The sequence below is a fragment of the Phodopus roborovskii genome, unplaced genomic scaffold (genome assembly GCF_943737965.1).
Source record: "Phodopus roborovskii unplaced genomic scaffold, PHOROB, whole genome shotgun sequence".
NCBI lineage: Eukaryota > Metazoa > Chordata > Mammalia > Rodentia > Cricetidae > Phodopus > Phodopus roborovskii.
The window spans coordinates 21,981,834-21,993,647 of record NW_026126540.1 but is presented as its reverse complement, the minus strand read 5'-3'; the positions used below and the strand labels follow the sequence as shown (position 1 = coordinate 21,993,647).

Below are 11,814 nucleotides of genomic sequence, written 5' to 3'. Positions count from 1 at the left end.
GGACCAGCGACGGCTCTTCCAAATCTCGCGAAAAAGTGTTTTCTCTCCGGGAAGTTACCCGAACTAACTCCGGGCAGCATGGCTTCTGCAGGGCTTCTCCAAAGTCCTTCAGGAGAACTTTATTGTCAAAGATGTCAGAGAAACTGGGCGTACCGCAGCAGGCTTATCGTTCTAGCACTTAAGGAGACCAGGCAACCTGCAGCAAGTTCCCAGCCCGGCTACCTAGCGAGACACTTAAAAAAATAAAAAACTTAAAAAGAGCGCGCTGGCGAGGTGACTCAGCGGATAAAGGCGCTTGCGGCCAACCTAAGCTCGGCCCCTGGAACCCACAAGGTGTAAGGTGAATCGACTCCAGCACCATGGCATGCCCCTACCCTGAGATAAGTTGTGATTTAAAAAAAAAAAAAAGTTTTCAGGGGAGGAAAAAGGAGACTGTAGAGTGCTCAGCTCTAAACGGAACAGCTAGGGAATGGAGAAAGGGCTCAGCGGTTACGAACACAGGCTGCTCTTCAAGAGAACCTGGTTTCGATTCCCAGCACCCACATGACAGCTCCAGGAGATCCGACTCCCTCATACAGACACATGCAGACAAAATACCAATGCACATAAAATAAAAACGAACTAATTAAATAGGACAGCTACCCCCAAGACACAGAAATCATTGCAGAGGAGGGGCAGCGAAAAGCTTTGAGCCTGAGGTAGTGGATATGTGCATCAAAACAGTATTTGCCAGGCATGGCCGTGCACACAGGAGTTCACAGCACCTGAGACTGTGTGCACACTACCAGTAAGGACTCAGGCATTACGCTGGCCTGCCGCTGTCACCTGGCAGAATGCACTCAGGCAGTACCCTGGTCAGCCCAGGGTCCCATGAGTACTAGTCTGCTCGCAGGTGTAAAGGACCCCTTTAAAAGACAGACCCCGCCCCCACACACACACTTTCTGCTCCTGTCTCCCTCTTCTCTTCTGTCCTCTCTGTGCCTCTTTACGTCTTTTCTCTTCCTCCTCCCTCTCCTTCCTAATAAAACTTCTCACCCAAGCTCTGTCTGCCTGGCACCGCCTCCGTCACCCTCGCCTGCCATGGAACCTGTCCACACTACCAGCGTGGAGGTGGGGAGGAGCGCTGGGAGTTGATGGCTGCTGGAGGAGGGACAGTGGGTTTTTGTTTGTTTAAGGAATTCCTCCCAGGAACACTACGTTCATTTATTTATGGCTTATGTGTATACATGTGTGGGGAAGTCACTTTTCTTCACAATGTAGTTCTTAGGGGTCATACTCAGGTAGGTAATCAGGCTTGGTCATAAGTGCCCCTCCCTACCTGATAGGCCATCTTGCCAGCTCTATTGCTTTCTTAACCAGAAACCCAAGCTAAAAGCAAGGTGTTTGGGGTCCGGTGTGTGTACACATTATCATGGCAATGTATACACCACTGTGCTCCTGGCTGCAGCCACCAAGCCTTTCTGTCCCTAAGACAGCATGAAGTCTTTTCCCTCTGCTGGCCTTTCACTTGCAGTTCCTCTACAAACAACAGTCGCTCCTGAGCTCCCATTGCGTTTTGACGTAAATGTCACCTTAGAGAGGCTTTCCCTACTGAAACCCTCATACGGATTCAGTGTGGTTTGTTGTTTTGTATTTTTTTTTATTTCAAGACAAGGGACAAACATGCCAGGCAGACAGAACTTAGTGAGAAGTTTTATTAGAACGGGAAAGACTGGGGAGAAAAGAAGTAAAGAGACCCAGAGACAGAGAGAGGAGAGAAGACGGAGACAGGAAAAGCCCTGTCTGCCCCAGGGAACGGCAGGAAAGAGTGCGAGAAAGTCTAAAGGGGCCGAGGTCTTTCTTTTAAAGGGGTCCTTTGCACCTGGGCTGACCAGGGTACTGCCTGAGTGCATTCTGCCAGGTGACAGGGGCAGACAAGCATAATGCTTGGATCCTTACACTGGGTGTTCTGAAGCTTGTCTTCTAGACCAGCCTGTCCTCAGACACATAGAAATCTGCCTGCTTCTGCCTCCTGTGCTGATTAAAAAGGTGTGCATACCACAAGAATAGCACATTATTAATAGATACTCAATAAACATTCACAGAATGAGCAAACTTACAAGGCACCTTTCCCCCCCAACTTATTTTAAGTACCCTTTGGCATACAGACCCCTTTCTCCTGATGCTTACTGAACTGGAAGTTCTTACACATCCCAGAACACCAAAACTCCACACCTCTATGTCCAGCTGCACCCTGACTTTCAAAAAGGATGACGTCGTCCTCCACAGCTCTTCCAGTCCACAGATTCTGTACGGCAGGGCCTGCGCCTTTAATCTGGGCCCCACCTGCTCTGGTCAGACAGGTTTGGAGACACAGGCAAGGGGAGGGAGACTGCCAAATACTTGCAGAGCCAGCCAGGAGCTGGGCAGTTCCTTTCCGGGGATCCTCCGCCTAGCCACAGATGTAAAGTAAGAGGGTACCATGGGTCTAAAGGGCAGGGGTAGGAGGGGCGCTAGAGGGGAATGAAGAGGAGACCTAACCGGAAGCAGTGACCGCAGAGTGGCGGGGGGGGGGGGGGGGGGGAAGGAAGACAAGAGGAAGGCATGGGAACAGCTACTTGAGCTGAAAGGTCCAAGTGGAGCTCAGCCTGGCTGAAGGGTAACCCTGGCAAGGGTAGAGTTTAGAGAGTGGCTGCTGGTTCCTGGAATTGGGACTAAGGGACCGGACCCAATATCTGGCAACTGGCCTCGCTTGCCAAGAGTTACGGGCAGGGATCTGCAGGGCAAAGGGCAAGTGCAAGGGAGAAAGGGCAGTTTCTCTATAGGATGATTCTCAGTTGTAAAGAAACTCTCAGCCCATTCCAAAGCTAGGGTGGCCTCGAATCCAGGGGTTTGGGTGCAGAGAACAGGAGGCAGGTGTGGACACAGACTGAGGCCACAGCTGCCAGGGCTTGTGTCCCCTGACTCACCCTTGTCCTGCTGGATGGCATTTCTTTTGAAATCGCTCCTCCATTTCAGCTCCTCCTGCTGCCCTCTGTCTCCCTACCTTCCTTCACATGGTGGAGTCCCATGAGGCCGGCTGCTCTGGTGAGTTCCAGTTTGAGGAACTGTTCTGGGGCAGACGGCGGGCATTTTCACAGAACTCACCCCACTCCCTTTAGGATGATATCACCTTGTACCAGACCTTAGAACTGAAGGCTCTTCACGATGACAGAACCGGAACCGGAGACACTGGCCCTGCTAGAAATGAAGGGACCCGAGGCACCAGAGAAGGGCCCACCGCAGGCGCCAGTCCCCACTGGCCGGCAGCCAGAGGGAGAAGATGGGACCGAGTCCCCTGGAGCTGAGTCTCTCAGAGTGGGGTCTTCAGTTGGGTCTCCCATGGTCAGAGAGGGGCCTGAGGACGGTCTGGAGAGCACTGTAAGCGAGGCTGCGACTTTGCCCTGGGGAACTGACCCCCAGCCCAGCGCCCCACTTCCAGATCCTCCAGGCTGGCGAGATATTGAACCAGAGCCCCTAGAGTTGGAGCCACTCACTAAGTTGGAGGAACCACTCACTACTAAGTCTGAAGAACCACTACTCAAAGATGATGCCAACTTGCTCCTTGAGAAGTCGGTTAGGGCTTTCGTGCCCATTGATCTACAGTGCATTGAGCGGAGGCCACAGGAGCGCATGGAGCGAAGGAATTTCCTGCCAGCCCGACTCAGCCACCCTGAACCTCCAGAGTGCAAATGGGCTGAAGCAGTTGTGAGACCCCCTGGTCGGTCCTGTGGGGGCTGTGGGAGCTGTGGAGGACGTGAGGCGCTGAGGGCTGTAGCTTCGGTGGTGGCTGCCCTCATTTTCTTCCCGTGCTTCTTGTATGGAGCATACGCCTTCCTGCCATTCGATGCTCCCAGGCTGCCCACCATGAGCTCCCGCTTGATCTACACCCTACGCTGTGGGGTCTTTGCCACCTTCCCCATCGTGCTAGGTGAGTCTGGGCCGTGGAGAAGGGCTACCTAGGAAGCAGGCTAGAGAGGCCTGGTTGGGGTGGTTTCTCTTCATTCTGCTGGAACCATTGATGTCCCAAACCGGCCACCTCTCTTCCAGAGAGCTCTTGTGTTCTCTCCACAGTCCTGACCCAAGAACCATCCTCTGAGAAAGCCATCCCAGCCCTCCTGCCTTTTCTGACCCGGTGTGTGCTTCCTCCCCTGCCAGGGCTCCTTGTGTATGGGCTGAGCCTGTTGTGCTTTTCTGCCCTCCGGCCCTTCGGAGAGCCAAGGCGGGAAGTAGAGATCCACCGGCAGTATGTGGCCCAGTCTGTGCAGCTCTTCATCCTCTACTTCTTTAATATGGCCGTCCTTTCCACCTATCTACCCCAGGACACCCTCAAGCTGCTTCCCCTGCTCACTGGTCTGTTTGCAATATCTCGGTGAGTAGGGGCTATCTATGGTGGCTAGGGTAGGGTAGGCATGAGGGAAGTGAAGGGGCTGAAGGTGAAGGTCTGAGGTCAAGGGATTTCTGCTGGGGCACCATGCAGAGGTTAGTCAGTCTATCCTGTCTCTTGCACCTTACTTGAGTAGCCAGTGGTTAGTTCCTGTCTTACTTTCAGAAGCTGATCACAGAGGCGTGCCAATGGCGAGCTTTTGAACGCCCCATACACCTAAGCACAGGACCGACCACCCTAACCTCAGGTGTCATTTAGCTCAGGTGTCATTTAGCATGTCCTCTAAGGCACTCCTCAAGTCTGTGACACTCTATTCAGATGGCTTTAAAAATTGGCTATGTGGGACATTTCCTGTTTTATTTTGCTTGAGACAATCGCATCTCACCATGCAGCCAGGACACAAACTTCTTGGCCATCCTCTTGTCAGTCAATCAAGTGCTGGGATCACCACCACACCCTGTCCCAAGTTTGAGAGTTCTAATTGCTAGAAAGTCCTTCCTTATACAGTGCTAAAAACTGCCCTAAAGCTGATATAGTGCTCTCTCAAGCCTGCGGTCGCAGTGCTTGGGAGGCTGAGAAAAGAGAGCTGCCAAGAGTTCAAGCCAGCCTGAATTGCATAGTACAGGACAGTACAACAAAACTATGACCGTGTCTCAAAACCCAAAAAGAACAGAGGCAGGTGGATCTCTGGGAGTTCGAGGCCAGCCTGGTCTACAGATCGAGTTCCAAGTTCCAGGACAGCCAAGGTTACACAGAGAATTCCTGAACCCTGTCTCAAAAACAAAAAGAAAGAAAGGAAGGAAGGAAGGAAGGAAGGAAGGAAGGAAATTAACTGTCTTGACATAGACCTTCTGGATTTAGACTCTGAACAACACAGATCAGTCACTGCACTTAAATGGCTCAGATCCCTTTGCTCTCTGGCAGGAAATCTGCTTGTTAGTGAGCAGAACCTTGGTTAGGGGCACTGACCTCTTTACCCAGAGGCTAGTTCACTCTCATTACTTTCATTCAATTTGGAGTCATCAGGGAATTTTATTTTATTGTGACAGAATTTCAAAATGTAGCCCACACTGGCTGAAAATATGTAATTCAGGCTGGCCTCAAACCAACCATTATTGAAAGTGAGCCTTTGTTTTGTTTTGTTTGAGACAAACTCAAGAAGTCCTGGAACTTGTTATGTAGACTAGGCTTCAACTGCCTTTGGCTCTTGAGTGCTGGGATTAAAAGTCTGGGACACCACACTGGAGCTGTCTAAGGAAGAGAAAGGGACAGGATGTGCAAAGGTGGCCAGTGGCATGTGGTCCCAGCCACCACTCAGGAAGCAGAGGCAGGAGAATCAGTACATGCTCGAGGACATACAGGGTACATAGTGAGACTCTAGCTCAAGAGCAAACCAAAAGTGAACAAACAGAACATTTGAGAGTGAGGGCAGGCACTGCGCTAGGCATGGAGCTCAGTTGACAGAGTATGTGCCTATCGTGTAGAGGGCTCTGGTGAACGCACCTGTAATCCCTTCATTTGGGAGACCACTTGCCTAGCTTTGTGAAGCTCTGGACCACAAACCAGTTTTTGTTAATATCTACAAAATAGGAATGACTCAAGAAACTGTAGAACTGGATGCCTAGGGCGGGAGTTGGGGAGAACAGAGTGGGGATCAGAAAAGAGGGAGGCAATCTTTGTTGTTTGTTTTTTTGAGACAGGGTTTCTCTGTGTCGCTCTGGCCATCCTGGAACTAGATTTGGAGACCAGCCTGGCCTCAAATTCAGAGATTTGCTTGCCTTTGCCTCCTGAGTGCTAGGATTAAAGGTATGTGGTACCACCACTCAACAGGGGAAGAGAACATTGAAATTGAATTGTCATTTAATTCTGAATCACATAATGAACACTTAATTAAAAAATAAATTCATTGGTTCAGGGGCTGGAGAGATGGCTCAGAGGTTAAGAGCACTGGCTGCTCTTCCAGAGTTCCTGAGTTCAATTCCCAGCAACCACATGGTGGCTCACAGCCATCTGTAATGAGATCTGGTGCCTTCTTCTGGCCTGCAGAACACTGTGTACATAATAAATAAATCTTATTTAGAAAAAGAAAGAGGGAAGGAAGGAAAGAAAGAAAGAAATTGGCCGGATGGTGGTGGCACATGCCTTTAATCCCAGCTCTCAGGAAGGCAAAGGCAGGCAGATTTCTGAGTTTGAGGCCAGCCTGGCCTACAGAGTGAGTTCCAGGACAGCCAGGACTAATACACAGAGAAACCCTATTTTCAAAACAAAACAACAAAAAAATGAAATTAATTTTGTTCACTTTAATTTTAAATAGTAAATAAAAGAGAAGACAAGAATGATATTCTCACTTCAAAGATGTGGGAAAGTAAACTATATATATATGTGTGTATGTATGTATGTGTGTATATATATGTACACACACACACACACACTTTTGTAGCACCAGCGTGGCACCTGCTCCCATCTGGCTGGGCCCTGGAGAGGAGATAACCCTTGTCATGCCCCCACAGACTGATCTACTGGTTGACCTTTGCTGTGGGCCGCTCCTTCCGAGGCTTTGGCTACGGGCTGACTTTCCTGCCGCTCTTGGCCATGCTGATGTGGAACCTCTACTACATGTTCGTGGTGGAGCCAGAGCGCATGCTCACTGCCTCTGAGAGCCGCTTGGACTACCCTGACCACATGCGATCCGTCTCCGACTACAGGCCTCGCTCATGGGGCTGAGCTGCCCTAGGGCTGTGCAGGGGACTTTTAGTGCTTCCCTGAAACAATTGCAGGCCTGATCTTTGCCCAGGTCATGGACCTTCAATGTGAAGAACCTTGCTACTGCCCCATAGGAGCCCCATCCAGCAGGGACCAGAAACCCCAGCTCTCTCTTAGCTGTTGCTTTACTCCTGGAGTGCGAGAGCCTGAAACTGGAGACACACACTTCCTCCTCGGCCTCCCACTATGCCACACTAAGGCTAAGTAAGGCTGAATGGCTACCTCACTACCCAGTTTCCTGTGGGCCAGAGGTGCAGAGCTGCAGCCCAACCTAGACTGTCTTTGCTAGCTGTATAGATGAAAGTCAAGGAGATGGGAAACTGCCCAGGCCCAAGGGTAGAGCTTGGAATCACATCAGGTCAGGGTTTCGACATCTTTGACACTAGATGAAAACCTCCCTAGGGGGCCTGGATTCAAGACCCTCTCTATCACTGGCTTCAAGATTCTTTTTACCTCAGTCAAGACTAGTACAGCTGTTGCCTTCCCTCTCCCAACCTACATGGGTCCCTGTAACCTTCTACTTCTCAAACTTCCAGGAAATTCCACTTTAAAAGTGTGTGTGTGGGGGGGCTGGGGCAGAGAGATGAACCCTCCAGAAGAACTGTGTATATATTCACATGTAATGGCTGGATGGCAGAGTGCCTGCTTGCCCAGTACATATGTGTGAGTATGTAATAAATCACTGCCTGCCTCTCATGCCTCCTTCTTCCTGGGCTGCGACCCCCACCTCCCCAGGGCACAAATCAACTCCTAAGCATCAAGACCAAGGCGTGGAGCATGGTTGATAAGAGCTTTGGGGGAGACCACGGGGATTGGTGAGAAAATGTGCCCTCAAATAGAAATTGCCTTCCAAGACTCTCTCTCAGTCTTCTCATTTGCTGAAAGCAGCCAGACATGGTGGTACCTGCCTTTAATCCGGCACTAGGGAGGAAGGGACGAGGGGGGGGGGTGGGGATCTCTGAGTTTGAGGCTAGGCCTATATATGGTGTGAGTTCCAGGACAGCCAGGGCTACACAGAGAAACACTGTCTCAAAGAGAGAAAGAGAGAGAGATTGGATTGGAATCTGGGTGGCTCAGTGGTTAAGAGCTCTTGCAAAGAACCCTGCTGTAATTTCCTTTGCCCATATGGTGGTTTACAGCAACCATCTGTAATTCCAGTTCCAGGGACCTAGTGCCCTCTTCTGATCTCCACAGGCAACACAATACAACACACACACACACACACACACACACACACACGTGCACATGCAAAGTACACATCCATACACCATACAAGCAAGCAAAACACACATATAATAAAATACATAAATCTAATTCAAAAATGAAAGAGATTTTAGAATCTTTTATGGGAAAAAATTGTCTATTTCATGCCCCTTAGGGCAGTCACTCTCATTGTAGGTCTTCAAGTTTTAGCCATGGGAAATGGGAATGGCAAATGACAGAGAGGGAAACATCAGTGGTGTACCTTCCTTTTACCAATATCCTAGCCTCTCCCTAGGGGAGGAAGGACATCAATCGGAGCCCCCAGTAAGTTGAGGCTGGCTTCTGAGATTCTGCAGAAAAGCAGACACAATACTAACCCTCTACTCTCCAATAGTGTGAGGCACAACCAGGCAGTTGTGGTCCTGCCCTTCCCTCTGGAGAGTAGGTTTCAGTTTATGGACTGGTACTCTGAATACTGCCTGTGGCGCAGCAGCAGAAACAGGCCTCCTCCCAGCAACAGGAGCCCTGGAGCTCCCAGGGCCACTGCTATGATTCCGAGCACTAGTGGAGATAAGGCATCCACTGGAGGGAAGCCCATTCCCAGAAGCATTGACCTAGAGCAAAAAGGTTAAAAAAAAAAAAAAAAGAGGTAAGCAAGCTTAGGAAGGAAGGCTGAGGGGCTCAGCCCTTGTCCACTGTGACCTCTCCAAATCCTTGATTCTTACCAGGAGAGGTAGTGTTGGTCCCAGTAGCCAGCGCCTGTGGGATCCCCAAATGTCAGATTGAAGGCACAGAAATTCTGGGACCCAAAGAAGGCTCTGACAATTAGTGAGGAAGGGAGAGAATAAGCCAAGGTAGGGTGAAGAGAAGAAGCCTGGCAGGGGACGGCTGATTCTCGGTCCCGCTCCTTCTGAGAGAAAGCCACTGGTCGCCACTGCATGAAGCCAGATGGTGAAGAGCCCCACAGCAACTGATTCACCTGGAGAAAAAGGCAAAGGGGGCAGAGGGAGATGGACCAGCCTGTGCCAATCTGTTTCCCCACCTCTCCCAGACTGCATGCCACTAGTAATACTAGCAATACAAGCAATGAGGCCAGCAAGAGTCCCCAAGACTAAGTGTTGTTCTAGGATTGACATGCTCGTTGTAGGGGGACCAGTCACTTTTCTCTGGAGAGTACATGAGATGAGCAGAGCCACAGGCTTGCCATTTTGTCCTTGCTCCTTCTGGACCCCAGGTTAAGGAGAAACCCTTCTGAAGATCAGGAAGAACTGTTTTTGTCTGCTTCCTTGGAGGGCAGAGATGTCAGGGAATACATTAGCACATCCCAATGCAAAAAGCAGTCAGAGAAAGTGTTGTTAAAGAATAAACGGGGACCATGTGTGGTGATGCACGCATTTAAACCCAGCTTTCAGGAGGCAGAAGCATATGAATCTCTGTGAGTTCAAGGTCAGCCTTGTCTACATAGCAAGAGTTCTAGGCCAGTCAGGACTACATAGGGAGACCGTCTCCAATGCCCTCTCCACCTCACCCCCAAAAACCAACCAACCAAACAAACAAAACCCTTAAAAAAAAGGGGGGGCGGTGGCAGCTGGAGTGATGGCTCAGTGACTGAGAGTTTGCTGCTCTTGCAAAAACCCAAATTCAGTTTCCAGCACTCATGTCAGGAGGCTCACAACCATTTGTAATTCCAGCTCCAGGGTGGAATTTTGCCCCTATAGGAGGCAAACCCACATACAAAATAACACATCTTTTTTAAAAATAATAAGTGGTTGGTTGATTTTTCTGGGGTGCTAACAGCATCCCACTTTATATTCCCACCCATCTGCCTCCCACTGGAAACCTGACCTGGAAGACAGCTGGTGCATACTCATCGTCGATGGAGTGCAGCTCCTTCACTGACGGGCAGTCAAGGCCAGTGCCTATGGTGACTACCTCTAGGCCAAATATGGAGTGGTTTCCACGAGGAGAAGCTCCATCCAGGACAACTTCTACCTGGCAGGAATCTGCAGTGTGCAGGAGGTGAGGGGGCTGGGCAGGTCGACCAGATCCAGAAAAGGCCTGGACCTAGGAAAGAGAAGGAGGCCATGTGGATATGGTGAGAATGGAGCTGAGGGGTACTCCCATCCTCATCAGTCAGCTTTTTGAATTCCTTCCCCACAACCTTACCTTGAAGGCCAGGCTGCCATTAGCAAATGCTCCAGTATGCTCATCTACAGGGTGGCCTTGGAAAACAGCACTCAGAGTAGTAAGATCCAAGGAGTTGGTGATATTGTTCCAGGAGAACTCAGCCAAGGAGTACGGAGGATATGGTTTTCCTGAGGGCTGGGTTGCCCCCTCGGACACCTTGGTGCTGTCAAACTCAAGCAGCTGGGGACAGGGTGGAGTGGAATGGGGCTTGCCTCCCTCTGGCTTTCTCTGTATATCTCTCCCACTCAACCCACCCAAAACTGCATCCACTTTGTCCACCCTGTCTTAACCCCTTCCCTCTCCCTTGGGGTAGAATGGATTCTGGCCATGCTTTTCTCTCTGAGCTCTTCCAGCTCCCTCACCCTGGTGAAGACAAGAGCAGAAGAAAACTGGATGCTGTCCTTAGGGAGCACCATCAGAGCCCCATGAGGATCGGGAGACAGCAGCAGACTCCAGTTGACACTCAGGACACTCTGAGTGGTGTTGGTGGCCACCAGCACCACAGCTGGAGGTCCTAGGGTGCTCCATACATAGTGCAGGGTGGAGTTGGTGCCCACTGCCCGGATATGAAGCAGGTTCTGGGGATTTGGCCAGCCGGAAATAACCTTCATGGATACCTGGAGCATGGGGTAGTGGGATGGAGAGAACAAGATCAGAGATGGAGCACAGGCCCCGGGCAATGCCAGGGATAGCAAGGGCTTTTGAGGCCTAGGCAGAAGTAATGGATGGAAACCGAGGGATCCTGGAATCAGGGGCAGATTTAAGGTTGAGAAGAAATAGGATAGATCCAGAATTACCCTGACCCTGGGGAGGAGGTCAAGACTCAGGGCTGAGAAGGCTTTTTAAATCTCCAAACTTGCCTGTTTCTGTGCTATAACAACTGGACCATGATTGACATCACCAGAAAGCAGGAAGCTGTCATACATGCATGCTTTCCTCCACAATCCTTTCCATCACTCATAGCTCCATGCTGGCTGGGCTGATACCTCTCTTGCATCCACCCTCCACCCATCTGTTGCCCCAATTCCAGTCATCGTAGAGAGCTTATATTTCTGGAAGCATCTATTACTTTAGTTCCAGAACCCTTACCTGGCGAGTTTCTTCTCCCAGCAGGCCAAATGGAGCTGTACACACAAGACTCAAAAGAAGCCATGGGATTGGGGCACAGGGGACCCAGCCCCAGTAAGGTCCCCAACTGCGGCACATACAGCCACTAAGTCTAACTCAGCCGGAATAGGCTCAGAGTCACATGACTC

General features: G+C 50.5%; 2 protein-coding genes across 2 annotated transcripts; one reads left to right on the top strand and one right to left on the bottom strand.

The window, feature by feature from the left end:
• Positions 1-2,918: 2,918 nt before the first annotated feature.
• Positions 2,919-7,859, top strand: Tmem79 (transmembrane protein 79). Its single transcript, XM_051198998.1, has 4 exons — positions 2,919-3,066; positions 3,141-3,949; positions 4,177-4,390; positions 6,916-7,859. The coding sequence occupies exons 2-4, from the start codon at positions 3,187-3,189 to the stop codon at positions 7,127-7,129; spliced, it is 1,191 nt and encodes a 396-aa protein (XP_051054955.1). The 5' UTR covers positions 2,919-3,066; positions 3,141-3,186; the 3' UTR covers positions 7,130-7,859.
• Positions 7,860-8,490: 631 nt separating this feature from the next.
• On the bottom strand, positions 8,491-11,795 carry Glmp (glycosylated lysosomal membrane protein). Its single transcript, XM_051198948.1, has 6 exons — positions 11,648-11,795; positions 10,921-11,175; positions 10,538-10,738; positions 10,217-10,435; positions 9,097-9,350; positions 8,491-8,985 (listed from the first exon to the last, which is right to left on the bottom strand). Exons 1-6 carry the CDS (start codon positions 11,762-11,764, stop codon positions 8,820-8,822), a joined length of 1,212 nt encoding a protein of 403 aa, XP_051054905.1. The 5' UTR covers positions 11,765-11,795; the 3' UTR covers positions 8,491-8,819.
• Between the last annotated feature and the right edge of the window lie 19 nt (positions 11,796-11,814).